We start from the raw sequence: 14,233 nt of genomic DNA, 5'->3' as shown, positions 1-14,233 counted from the left end.
GCGTGATATTCAGCGGTCGCAAAAGACTTCTCCGATCGCATCCGAATCGACTGTTATCAAGTTGACATCTGATAGCAGCCATAAATATTCATTGCCTTCATAAATGCTTGTTTTTGTTCGTAAGACGACGTTAATCCAGTGGAGAAAGTCCAATCTCCGCACGCGTTTAAGAAGCGGAGTCGCTGCGTAAGCCGCGAGACTTTAGATTTGAGCGACGATAACGGGGTTTGTTTGGTGAGCATCGCGTGGTTTTCAATTAGTAATAGATCGCTGAAGGGCTGTTTGACACGTTAAACCCAACAGGGCCGCTTTTGCTGCCTTGGAAGTTACAGTTTAGCTAAAAAAGAAAACGAGATCCGCATGCTTATTGACGCAGATTCGTGTTTTGGGTTCATCAGCTTGAAGCTGTTGTAGGTTAGTCAAGCGAACCTTTAAAAGGAATAGTTCATGCAAAAAAAAAAAAAAAAACACTCCGACTCTCGGCCCTTGACCCTAGGCACATCCGAGGCGTAGATGTTTCTTGCTTGAAACCGATTGCATCACTTGGTCCTGTGCAGCGAATGGGTGCCGCCAGTGTGAGAGTCCAAACAGTTGATGTGAATCCCTCAATGATCCACACCGCTCCAGTCCGTCAGTTAATGTCTCGAAGAGTGAAAAGCCGCTTGTTTGTAGGAAGTTTTAAGGCGTAAACAGTGACTCCCAGCAAAAGCCCTTAATTCATAATAATGCTACCTCTAGAGATTAAAAAAAAATCCCCGTAGGCCTAATTCTCTCCTAATTCAGACAAGACTGCTTTTTCACGAGGGGACTCATTAAGCCAGACGCAGAGGTTTGAGGTTGTCTGAATAATGGATTTGTTTCGTACAAATGTGCAGCATTTCACTTCACAAGATTTTAATCAGTGGACTGGAGTTGTGCGGGTTATTGTTTGGGCTCTCGTTCTGACGGCACCCATTCACTGCAGAGGACCCATCGGTGGACCATAAAGATCGATGAAGAAAAGACTGTATGGCCTAATGCTTGGTATACTCTCCCCAAATGTTCATTCTGACTAACCTACAACAACTGAAAGGGTTACTCCATGCCAAAATGAATATTTTATCCTTAATCGCTTACCCCCATGTCGTTCCAAACCCATAAAAGCTTTGTTCATCTTTGGAACACATTTTAAGATATGTTTGGATGAAAACATTGACTGCCAAGCAATGAACACTATCAAGGACGTAGTCAAAGTAGTCCATCGGTGGTTTAACCGTAACATTATGAGGCGACTATAATACTTTTTGCACAAAAAAATAATAATAATTTTATGCAACAATTCAACACTGTAGCATTACCGTAGTGCCATTTTTGAGAATATCCAAAACGCTGTCCGAACACACTTCATAACATTCGAATTGAATCACCGATGACAGATGGACTATTCCGATAATGTCTTTTATACTTTTCTGGACCTTGACGGTGTTATTAAAGTCCACTGGTTTCATCCCAAATATCTTAAATTGCGTTCTAAAGACAACAAAGCTTTTACGGGTTTGGAACGACATGGGGGGGGGTGATTAACGACAGGTGATTAATGACAACAGTTTAGTTTTTTGGGGTGTAGTAGTTATTAGTGTAGTTGATGGCTGACAAGCTGGTTTGAACTTGAGGGCATCGCCGACCGTCTCTTATTAAACGCAACACAAGAGCACATGAGAGGGCGCTCTTAAAGAGTGACAGAGCAAATGATTAACGGACCAAAACAGAGGAGAAGAGGCGGAGTTGGACGAAGACCGCGACCCGCCCCCCTCTGGACTCGAGGGACACATGAGCGTCTCGCAGCCCAGAGGAAATTAGCACAGCTTTATAACTAGAAAAGCGCTCTGCCCACTCATTAACACCTCGCGTAAAATCCCGGCCCGCTCCCCAAGGAGCCACTTCAGCCGATGGTGTGGTAGATAGCCATGAGAGACCCCAGAGGAGACTCTTTCCACCGGCCCGGACCGCCTCTGAGAACCAGACCTCTGGGAGGTTCACTGGGACGCTCGTCCCAGAAGGAGGGGCGTCTTAATTGAATACTCTCCCCCCCTTGTCTAGTTATCTCAGGATAATGGTGGTCTTTATCAGTCGGTGAGCATGTCTTTTTGTTGTGATGGGGCTCCTTTGAGATCCGTCCAGGTTGGAGCTCCGTATCCTCCGGTTTGGGGCCACCGGTGGGAAAAAGGCGGATAGCGACTACGCCGCAGTTAATTAAAAAGGGGAAAAGATGCTGTCAAAAATCCCCCGATTGAATCCGTACCACCAGCCCGCCGCTTCAAGAGCGCGAGCATAGGCATTTGGGATGAATGAAGGGAGTTAATAGAATTAGATTTGATGGTGTGTTGAATCTCTGGTGGGTGTGTCGCATGGCTTTAGTGTTCATGGGAAGCGGATACTATTGAAGATCTGACTAATCTTCAGTGAATGAATAAAACCGTAATTGAGCGGCACGGAACTTGATGTTGAGTCCACGGCTGTGTTGTTTAGAGCGCGCTTTACTTAATCAACGACAGAAATAAGACACGCTCGTGTTGGTACTTAAATGTATAATGTTGCATTTTGATTCAGAGCTGTAATGTAGTTTATTTAACACTTAGTAAAATGGCTTTTTTTGCCACGATTTACTTACCGTAATGTCATTCTAAACCTCCAAAAAAAGATTATATTGGCTGCTCGTGTCCTTGCAGTAGGTACATAAACACTGAGCTCAAAAAATGACAAAAAAATCACCATTAATTAATTAATTTTTGTATTATCATTTATAATTTATCTGTGGTCCTTTATTTTTAATTTAATGCTGTTTGGTTAATATGTTTGTTGAAGCATCATGAATAGATATTGAAAAATGTAAATATTATATTGTGTAGTATTGTGCATTTTAATAGTTATTTATTGATTTTGTTATTTATTTTTTTATTTATAATTTATTTCATTTATTTTTATTTTACTTTTTGGTAATACTGTTTTGTCAATAAACATCAAATAATTCTATACAACATTAATCATTTATTACAAAAATCTATTTTTTTACAGAATAAAATATAATATTAAATAATGTAATATTATCTAATAATATATAATTATATATTTATTCACTTGTAATCATTAAATATCACTGCAAGTAATTTTTCAAGCTCAATGTCAAAGTAAATATTTCTGTTTTGTCTTGTTCGTTTTTTTTTTACCAAAAATAATGTAATATTTAATATTATTTATTTTTATAATGATTATATATAGTATTTTTTTTGTTACACTATGAGCAATTCATTAAATATCGCTACAAATAAATCAATCTACGCGTCTTGCGTTTTGAGCTCAGTGTCAAAGTTCACATTTTCCATGTCTTTTAAAAGCACCTTATTTAATTAGTTAAACATTCACGAAATACTATCAATACTATCTCCTCTTGATATGAAATCAAGAGTTACCGTGGAGATGTTTGCAGCCGATAGGACTGAGAAGGTCGTTCGTGTATGTGGGTGTGGATCAGTGATTGCTCTGGAAACCGCCCTTGGATCAGTTTTTCACGGTCCCTGTAGGGCCCCTCGGGGCCAGCAGATCCACCAATGGCTTTTTCATTGGCTTTGATTCTTATCAGCCCTTCAGAATCATATTCCCAGGGTTCAGACGCCCATGTAACGTCCTGTTATGACCCTGACCGTTCTCACACCTTCAAAACCTTAAAATAAGAGCGGGGCCTACCTTCGTTTTCCTCATGCTAAGCGCCTCCAGTATATAGTTGAATCTAAATCTTATTAAAGGTATTTCTTGTAATCACGTCCCACTGTGTTCATTTTTCATGTCGGGGATTTAACATTTTGTTCCTTACCTAAAAATACATTGGGTTTTTTTTTTCTTCCTTTAACTCCCGACTAGCATGAGTGATTTGACAGTATTTTCATCTATCTCGCATGTCCCTTCAATGCATATTTTTTTCTATTTAATCCCTGTGTTTTTTGACACTTTGTAAAACGCTCTGCTGGATATTACCCCCCCCCCCCTTCTCTACCTTTACAGTTGTCATGGCAACAGAAAAGACTATTATAATTCAGACATTTTACAATATGAGCGTCATGTCCGCGCTCGCAGTGTTTTTCAGAAGAACAGCACACGCGTTCAGGTTTGTCTTTTTTATTTTTGTGGGTTTTTATATAAAATTTGTGTGATATAACATTGCATATATTCATAGATAGATTTTTCACCTTACGACAAAGGTCTTTCTACTAAATATCACATTAAAATAACCATTTTTGTTTGCTTGCTTGTTTTAATACCCAATAGAAGACTTAAAGGTACCAAGACTGGTTACTCAATCCTCTGCTAAAAAGCAGATCAAGTTCATACAAGTCAAATAAAGTGACAGAACTTTACTCCGTGAATGCGTCGGGGTCGGAGGGGCGTTTGAGCCAAAAAAAAACGAAGAAATGAATGAAGGTGAAATGTAAATGCCGATTAATGGTGTACCATGATCACAATGCAAAAGAACAGTCTAAAGGAACATCGTTACAGACACACGACATTATCCCGGTCTATGTACACGTTCTTGTACCTCCTCCACCATTTTTCTTGTATGCGTGTGGGATTCGAGACATAATACCAAAAAACCATTTACAAAATGGCGTTTTTTTCCAAATAGCGTTTGGCCGCTATTGCCATTGACGTTAGCGATACTCAACTCATTACGATTCCCAGTATGTACACATTTGTCGTCGCACGGAGCCAAAAGCCGGGGGCACCCAAAATCAAGAGCGTCGTCGGTTTTTATCCCTTTACTCGCCCTCGTGTCACTTCAAACCAAACAATACAAGCGGTCTGTACAATAGAAGTCAACGGCGTCCGTCGACTTTCATTGAGCGGTTCTTCTAGGTTCCACGGAAAATCACATTTGGAGTGACACGAGGGCGAGTAAATGATGGCAAAATACATTTTTGGGGGGGGGGTGGATTATTCCGTTTTTTTTTTGTTTTTGTTCAGTTTTTTTTTTTTAGTCCAGCTGTTTCCAATGACCTCCTTCACAGCGGTGTACCTGATGAGATGTGGGTACCATTCAGTCCGTTTTCTCTCGTTCCCAGGTGGCGATCGGCAATTCCCAGCCTAAAGTGTGGACTTCAAAATCTACCTGACGTTCTCCACCCCGTACCGGCGTTTCACCGCGGAGGGCGCCTTTTTAGCGTCGAAGCGCGAAGAGAAGAGCTTAACAGAAAGTCATACGTAAGAATATGCTTGCACACGACATGAACATACGCTAGTTGAGGTCCATGAAGCACTGCGCCCCCTCTCAGTCCGTCGGCGCCGGATCAGTCATCGCTGGGCGTTCCCGTCGAGCGGGTGGCTGGAGTGATGCAGTCCCCTCGCCGAAGACCTGGACTCCACCGACGAGTCCTGGTCTTCGGTAAAGCTCTCCGGACTGGCGTCTCCGTCCAGCAGGCTCCCGCAGCTGGAGTTCGGGCTCAGCATCTCCTGAAGGAGGTCGTCCCGTGCCAGGGTGGCGTCTCGGGCGGCGCGGGCAGGGGCTTCGCCGCCCACCATGTCGTCCTGGTCGTTGAGGAGCTTGGCCAGGAAGTTGATGTACTTCATGGCCAGGCGGAGGATCTCGTTCTTGCTGAGCTTCTTGTCCGGAGGGTGGGTCGGGATGAGCTTGCGCAGCTCGGCGAAGGCGCCGTTCACGTTCTGCTGCCGCCAGCGCTCGCGGCTGTTCGTGAAAATCCGTCGCACGATTTTGGGCTGTGAACCTGCGGAGCAAAGGTAGCGCAGTCAGGTTTGGGGTTGTTCGTAACAAATCTGCGACGCGGTTGAGTGCTTTAACAGCGGTTTCCTTGTGAACACACCTAAGGTGTTCGCTCACTTCTCACTGATAGATTAGCTTTTTATCTCGCCCTATTTAGCTGAGAATTAATTAACCTTTCTATTATCTATGGCATTTTACATTCAATTATTCAGGGCCATTTCTCATCCTAGACAGCTCTGTTGGAACAGGGCTATCAATGCTTCACTTTGCCTGATGCACCAGTGACTTCATATAATTACACTTAGTTAAATGGATTCCCAACCTCTTGAGTTAAGGAATAATTTAAAGCGTTTTTCGAAAAGGCAGCGAGGGTAGCGTTACCTTTGATGCTCCTCTATATCGTATAAGAACACATTGTGTCGTGCATTCGATATTTTCGTCTCATCAGTATCCTGCTTTTCTGTCTCAGCACTCGCAGCCAAACACATTGACTCATATTTGCATTTTTATAGGCAACTCGCGGCTATCTCTCCAGTGCATACACTGATTTTTTTTTTTTTCCCAATTGGCAACTGTAACCTTTTTTTTTTTTGTCTCTCTCACATCCCTGATTACTGTCTGAAATCTTCTTTGTTTCACGAGATTATGTTGCTCCCAGTTTATTTTAAGAAGTGCATTTCTGTGCAATGCGGTATGATTTTTAGGGATGCAAAGATATTGGCGTCATGGAAATTGTCACTTTATCCAACTATATATATATATATATATATATATATATATATATATATATATTTTTTTTTTTTTTTTTTTTTTTTTTTTTTTTTGCAAGTGCAACTAATGTGATGTTTCCAACCAAAAATAAGTGTTATATTAAAAGTGCATGATGATTAATATAATGATTGATTAAAAAAAGTGACACACATAATTGTACAGAATATAAGCAGTTATCTTATTTTTATCATATTCATTTTGTGTGCGTTCTTCCATATTTTAGTACAGTTTTTTTCTTTTACTAAATCTGGCTTCTTTGGCACGCGATGTTGATTTAAATGGAGAGCGTGAATCAGATGATGGATGGCAAATCATGAGCAGAAAGAGAAAAAACACAGCCAAAGAGTGGCTTACCATACTTAGAAAGATCTAAAATGCTCCTACCATCGTTGATTTCAACCTCATAAGGCGCAGGTCTGCGTTTCACTCGACTGCTGGGATACATCCCATACTGATCCGCTTCTCCAGCAAAACCACTGAGGAGAAAGGCACGGCGTGTGAGCGATTGGAAAGAAGAAAAACCGTGTTTCCTAAAAAAAGCGTCTGTTTGTGTGCTTCACATGTCACCGATCAAAACAGACAATAGAATAGAAAAGAATAGAGAGAGCTTAGAAGAAAAATAAAATGCATTTAAAAATAAATGAATTCATTATATTTGTCTTTGACACGTTCCAGTGTAAAATAAAGCAAGCACCTAAATGCATAAATAGAAGAGAATGAGCGTATAAAGTACATTTTCATGCATTATATCCGTTTTACATATTCCAAGATACGAAGTCTTAGAAAATGAAAAAGCCCTTAAATTGCACTTAAGTAAATGCAGTAGCAGTAGCTTTAAGAAATGCATGTAAAAATACATTTTAATGCGTTGTATTACGTGTTCTAAGGTACTAATGACTTTAAAAATAAGAAATCACTGAAACCTAAAAATATATATATATACACAATAGAAAAGGCTTTGGTAGAGTGTATTAAAATATGCTTAGCGTGTCACATTTATCGTTAACATATTACACTGCTGATAGAGAAAACGAAGTGCTTACATATTTGATATAGCCTGGAAGTAGAAAAGAATAGAATAGAAGTGGAAAAGACAGAATGTTTGTACAAAGAAAATGCAATGCAATTATATTTAACATGAGAGAAAACGAAAACGGATTCAAAAAGTGAAGATTAATCTTTTTTTTTTTCATGCATTATTTATAGAATTATTTTAAAACGTTATTCAGTGCCGTTTAATCTAAATGTGAACAGGCTGAATAAATCATTGCAAGTGACTGCGGAGTCCGACTGGATTACAGCGTTGCTTAACGATCACGCCAGGTAAGGCTATCATAAAAAAAAATATAATAATTGCAGATTATTTTAGTGGATCGCAGAAAAGAAAAAAAAAACATAAAATCGAAAAATTGCGGATTTTCAGAGACTTGCGAAAGTCGAAACGTTCAAAAAGTGTGTAATGCAGTTAGATTGCGCAATGCTTCGTATAAACGCAGTGAAAGGAAAGCAGAGGTTACCTGTTAATAGTGGCGAGCGGCGGGGTCATGTTGCTGTAGAGCATCGCTCGAGCCGGGAGAGGGAAAGCGGGCGGACTCAACTGCACCATTCGAGTGTCGCTCAGCGGCTCTCTGGGAGGCAGCGGCAGAGGAATCGGTGGTCTGCACAGCTCGGTGGTCTGCACCTTATGGCTGATGTCTGCCTTGAGCTCTCTGCCTTTTATATCCGCGCTCCCTCCTCTCCTGGACAGCTCGATCACCGCCACTTCCTTTTTTAGCTCGGTGGCGTGGTGCGCCGTTTCCTTGGCAACGCCATTGAGGACGCCGCGCTCCTCCGGGGGGTGATGCTCTCCCGTCTCCGCCGTCGTGCCTTCCTGTTTCCCGCGCGCGTCTCCCTCCTCGGGCGCGGCGTCGCCCTCCGCGCTCGGGCTGAGCGGAAATTGCTCGGATTTCAGTTTTTCCATCATCCTTGAGTGAAAAATCCGAAAACCGCTTTCCCCCAAAGCTTATATATATATCTCTCTATATATACAGGTAGCCTATATATATATGTACAGTGGTATCCAAAGGTAAGCTAATTGTAATTCCCAAACCAATCGATCCAGCGGCGGTTTAGCTTCTCTTCGGAGGTCACCTGTGAAAGAACACACCTTTAGGATCATTGATTGAACGCGTGCGTTATTACGCGCGGCGCATCCTTCCTGTGCCGAGCGCGGGCGTGACTGGAAACACTGACAGGGTACAGTAACACGGCGGCTCTGTGACAACACGTGTCATGTGTGTCTCGCTGAGCTGCGCGAAGGCCTGCTCGGTTTACGCGCTCGTTCTCGAGAATAAACAGTGGACGCGTTTCGAAGGGTTTCCGGTCAAATCGGTTTCTTTTGCGATAGGCCTATATGCACGGTGGTGTTTTTGTGTTTTTTTGTTTTTTTAATTTATTTTTTGGTCTCGACCTGACCTTGGTCTGTCGTATCATCGTTCTGCTCGTGGTATCTGGAGATAAGCGTGTCATACCGGTGTCTTTCTTGGGAATGAGCTTATCTTCTGCTAACGTGTCGTACATTTATAACAGAACTCAACGTGCGTGGTTATCACAGGACACGTTCATAGCGACTTTATAGTTTTGTTATGAAATCATATTTTTGAAATACGTTACTGTCGTTATTTTAGGAGGCTGTTATTTCAGCACGGCTCTTTACTGTAACTACTAGCTATAGGCTAATTTCGTTTATTTCGATATATAAATTCATATTAACCTATTTGTAGGCGTAATGTCAGCGTGGTATGATTTGTATGCGATGTTTAAGCATTTTCTTTTCTATTTTTTTTTTTTTACCCAGGAGTGGGGCTGAAAACTAACATTTTTACGTTCAGCTTTCATTTCTGTCTGCTTCTAAATATTATAGATATATTTCAGTTTTTCTGTAGGCTGAGCTAGCTGATTTTTTTTAATGCCATTTCGTCGCTGATTTAAAAAAAGAAATGCACGTTAATATTCGTTTTGTTTTCATTTTCAGACCATCCAAAGTTTATTTTGTGTGTAAATCTACATGATCATTACTAATAGCCCACGCCATATCCGATTTAGATGCGCCTTTACATTTACCTCTCCGTTGCTATTTAATAATGCGTCTTATTTATTTATAAGATAATAAACGCAGGCTAGCTATGTGCACGCTCTCGAATAGGACTAATAATTCGCTGGCGAACTTGAAAAATAAATAATCCGTGTTTAGCAACAAACAACCCGGCCAAAATGTGATTTTTTTGCTTCATAATTCTCGCTCCGTCCGTGTATTGATGGGAGTTATGTTGACTGTTATTTTAAGCCCTGAACGGAAAAGAGGAAAATGCCAAGGCGGGAGGTTTTTTTGTGTGTGGGAAATCGAATCGAAACGAATAGAATTTCGTAACTTCGGATTAAACGATCGCGTCTAAAACGCGCGTTGATTATAAAATAAATGGCAAATCGATATCTGCATTCTGCAGGCTCAAAGGCCTATTTGCTCCAAGACCGAATACGACCAAATAAAATTTATATAAATCATACCTGACCTCATATTAATCGTCTGGAGTCGATAGAAAGCCTAATCGTGTCCCGCGTTAGTATCAAAGGAGCGCGGAAACGCCGATATTCGCCTCTTACCGTCGTCGGGCGGTGGATGTTAGTGTGTGCATGGAGCCATTTTGTGGAGGGTCATCCATGTCTGAGGTTTTAGATGCACTGAAGTGCTGTGTGGAACTGGAAGTGAGGTCTATATAATTCCACATCACGTCCAGCGCGCGCCTCTCAGTATGGGGAGCGGAACACGGGCGCAATGTGGCCAGGCGAGATAAGAGCGCGGTGGCGGCCACTGCGCGGTCGATAAGCCCCTAAACCCATTATTTATGAAATGATTCATTATTATTTTGCTTTTTATCGAGGGCAAATGCGAAGAGAAAAATATAGACTTATATTGTGAATGGATATGCATAAAAAATAACTCAGCAGATTGAGGAGGGGGGGCGGGGGGAGAAAAAAAAACGAACGCGTAATATTGTTGAACTGCTTCAGGGCTCAATCAGAAATTAATTATGCGGCCAAAAGTAACACATTTCCAGTGATATCGGCTGGGGATGTAGGGCTGAAAAGTACCATTAGCGGCTGTTTGTTTTACACATTTTAGCGTTTTCGGGCGTTCGGATTAAACGGAGTAACCCGCCCTCGTCGAGTAAAGCGTGCCGGACGGGTTATAAAGGCGCAAAAGCTAACTGTTGTGGATCCTCTTTGATTTCTGACCGTTGCGAGAGCGCGCAAAAATAATCACGATAGCCTGTGCTAATGCTATTTTATTTTTAGGAGACGTTGGGTTTAGTTCTTGCGTTTTATTTACCGGTCTGATTTTACACCCCTTCGGAAATCGTGTGTAATAATTAAGGATGCACGGTGTGTGTGTGTGTGTGTACAATATCAAGATTTTCTTCAAATCTGGCGGATTTAGACGATTTTGTAGGCTAAGCAAACAGTTAGGCCAAAAATGAATAACTCTTCGTTTTTACTTCTGTGGTTATACGTTTATAATGCGTTATTATATTAGATTCGATTCAACTTTATTGTCATTACACATGTACAAGTACAAGGTAACGAAATGCAGTTTAGGTCTAACCAGGAGTGCAATAAGCAGCAAGTGCAGGATATAGGTACAAATATAAAGTACAAGTGCACATGCAGGTAATATGTACAGGTGATATTGTATACTAACCTGCGTAAAAATGTGTGAAATACCAAATTAGAGCTTTGGACACTTTTTAAAATAAATTATAGGCTACAATTGGAGGTATTTATTTAATACATTTTATTTTAGTCTATATAGTGTTGTTTTGCCTATCGTTTGCCTGCAAGTGTTATTTTTTTCATACGATGGAAAAAAAAATATATACAAGGCTACAATGATGACTTTAAAAATGTGTGTGTGTGTATACACACATATATATATATTATACACACACACACACATATATATATATATATATATATATATATATATATATATATATATATATATATATATATGTGTGTGTGTGTGTGTGTGTGTGTGTGTGTGTAATATATATAAAATGTCAATAATAGAGCATTCTCGATGTTTACTATATAATGGAAAAAGAACTATTGTGATAGTTAATATAATAATAGACTGTACTAGACTTCATTGTATGCCAATATTCAGAAAGTATTTCAAAATGAAATATGATATGCTACAATTAAATCATAATTTGGTCACTCATTTTTTCTCTCTCTGCGGTTACGCGCAAATGTTTACGTGTGGCCCGTGACGTCTCGACGACGACATGAAGCCCATTAGTTCGTCATCAGCGATGTCGACACGTTTACTCCAATATTAACAGAGATAACCCTAATTGTCAACACTGGAGAGGGCTGTCAGGGAGGCTGTGGAGGAGAAGGCGCGCGGCTGACGATGCGTCTTCATGAATGAATGTATGAAATACACGCAGAATATAATATGTGGGAAATCAGCTCCATCATCTGAGAGCCTTTGATCTCGGGCCTTTGTTAGTTCATTGCCACGGATTCTGAGTGATTTGGGAAGGATGCCCCGCGAGACTCGCCAGAATTTGGTGTAAACCTCAAAGGACCACCTTGCGGAGCGCGATAAGACGGTATCAGTGAGCCAGCGACCCCGGGTTCATCCATCAGACAGGGATGAGAGCCACTGGGTGTACTAGTGCTGTTTGGCAGACACCGCCACCCTGACAGCTTCCTCCCATGACAAGCTTTTCCCCCGTGTTTGCTCAATCCAATAAAATACCTCGCGTTGTTTAAGAGGTGTCGGTAACAGACACCCAGCCCGGGAACGTTACGCGCGCGCTGTCAAGACGCGGCTCTTCAAACTTTTAATCAAAAGAGCCGCGCATCTTGGGATTTGGCCCGTTTCCCCACAAACAGGAAAAAGGTAGTCGTTTAGGATCACGATGGCCTCCTCACGATGCTCAAGGACGAACCGGTCGTGTCTCTGAAACCAAGGGTGTCACGACCAGCTTCCTGCCGAGCGCGTTACGGGGGGCTTGGTTTATTTGGGCAACGCTCGCGCGAATCACGAGTCGTTCTGGTTTTATTGAGTCGCCGCGAGCCCGTGGCCTCGTTTATGCCCGCCTCAGACAGCTTGGGTCTCTTTTCGTTCCCGTCTCCGCGCGCGACAGTGTTTTGAAACGGAGCGAGATTAGCCTGCTAAAATAGCCGGGCTCGTTGTTTATAACGTCTCGCTGATATTTAGCGTGTGTGCGCTGTGGAAAACGTGTTGGACTGCTGGTCGGTAAAATGTTTAAGGAGATGTTGGGGTTTGCGAGACCCTCGTACAGATTTGGCGCAACCGGAACCGGAACCTATCTTTGCAGCAGCCTATAGAGTGGTGAAAGTAACCCACTTGGCTTTTTAAAACCATGCCGTGGTAAAGTAGGCTTGTATTAATTGCTAAACAGTTGCTGTATAGGCCTAGTGCGACAACTACATAATGTTAGGCCTAAACAATAATACAACTAGGCAATAGGGTATATTATACTACAGTGCACTACACTTTAGTTCACTAAGTATAGCCTATAGTATTTATCAGTTCACTGTAGTTAATGGCTTCTATGCTGTAGCGTTCATTATTCAAAGTGTTGTAAATATATAATACATTTTACTATAGGCCTAGTATGGTGGTATTTAATATGCATTACTAAAAATATATTTTTCATTAGGAAAAGGTGAAAGCGTCTACAACAGCATTTGATGATCAGTAGTCTATCGGTGAGATTAAACAGAACAGATCAGATTGATTTAAATGAAAGGAATAGGCTTAGAATAGGGTGCAAAAACTAGGGTGTTATTTTGTTTGTTTAGTCATTCGTTTGTAATGAATGACTAAATCCTAGTGAATAATTTGACAAAAGAAAAAAATAACTTGTTGCAGTTAGGGCTAAGTGAATTGAATAAATTCAGCAGGCTAAACGCTCGAGTGTTTTTGGTTCGCTGAAAGGAAAGGGCGACTCGAACGAGTCATTCGTTTGGGAATCGAACTGGGTTTTTTTCCCAGCATGGAAATGAACCGTTTCAAACTAATGCCGTTGGTTGTTCATTTTGGCTTTGATTCACGGTAAGATCCGGCTCATAAGAATCACTCTTTTAGGAATCGGACTCCCGCTGGTTCGACTCACTGAAAAAGAACCTGCTCGTTTGAGCCGTTTGTTTGATTCACTATAAAGAACCGGCTCGGAGTAATTAATTTCAAGTATTACCGGGCACAAACATAACTTGTGAGAGAAAATTAGAAGAACATTTATGATGGTGATTACGCCCTCTAATGGAGGGATATGGCATTGGCAGTATCGTGGATTTTTTTTGTAGAAAGTGTTAGAAAATTTTCTTAATGCAGCATCGCCCTCTTATGGTTAGACATTACATGACATACTAGACTCATCGTTTACCGTGATGGTCGCTGTTCATGCCAAGTAAAATAAGAATGAAGTACCGAAATTATGCTCATGCTACAGGAGATCCTTTTGACATATAAAAAAACCATTTGCAATTAGACCGCAAAATGTGAATAAAAGGAAGAGGTTAAGGAAGTTATCTTACAGCAGTGTGTATTTTGTACGCTATACAGATTAAACAGATGCTTTACGTGAAGTAGTTTATTTCTAAACGTATGGCTTAAATTCTTAATATAGCTTTATTATT

General features: G+C 41.1%; 1 protein-coding gene across 4 annotated transcripts; it reads right to left on the bottom strand.

Annotated features, from left to right (window-relative positions):
* Positions 1 to 4,136: 4,136 nt before the first annotated feature.
* Positions 4,137 to 10,296, bottom strand: tal1 (T-cell acute lymphocytic leukemia 1). 4 transcript variants are annotated; one of them, XM_043223371.1, is made up of 4 exons: positions 10,163 to 10,296; positions 8,038 to 8,650; positions 6,875 to 6,996; positions 4,137 to 5,753 (listed from the first exon to the last, which is right to left on the bottom strand). In XM_043223371.1, the coding sequence occupies exons 2-4, from the start codon at positions 8,481 to 8,483 to the stop codon at positions 5,323 to 5,325; spliced, it is 999 nt and encodes a 332-aa protein (XP_043079306.1). In that variant the 5' UTR covers positions 8,484 to 8,650; positions 10,163 to 10,296; the 3' UTR covers positions 4,137 to 5,322. The 4 variants fall into 4 exon arrangements, with proteins under 4 accessions (XP_043079306.1, XP_043079304.1, XP_043079305.1 ...); XM_043223369.1 differs by having other exon boundaries at positions 10,072 to 10,267; XM_043223370.1 differs by having other exon boundaries at positions 10,067 to 10,265.
* Between the last annotated feature and the right edge of the window lie 3,937 nt (positions 10,297 to 14,233).

Source organism: Puntigrus tetrazona, chromosome 22 (assembly GCF_018831695.1).
Source record: "Puntigrus tetrazona isolate hp1 chromosome 22, ASM1883169v1, whole genome shotgun sequence".
Taxonomy (NCBI): Eukaryota; Metazoa; Chordata; class Actinopteri; order Cypriniformes; family Cyprinidae; genus Puntigrus; species Puntigrus tetrazona.
This window is presented reverse-complemented; position numbering and strand designations above follow the sequence as displayed.

What these genes read in the sequence shown, in the direction of transcription:
- tal1 (XM_043223371.1), bottom strand. Translation starts at nt 8,483, where the DNA reads ATGATGGAAAAACTGAAATCCGAGCAATTTCCGCTCAGCCCGAGCGCG. An exon ending in CCGCTCGCCACTATTAACAG is followed by an intron (nt 6,997 to 8,037) that starts GTAACCTCTGCT and finishes CTTTCTCCTCAG; the next exon opens with TGGTTTTGCTGGAGAAGCGG. An exon ending in TTTAGATCTTTCTAAGTATG is followed by an intron (nt 5,754 to 6,874) that starts GTAAGCCACTCT and finishes TTTGCTCCGCAG; the next exon opens with GTTCACAGCCCAAAATCGTG.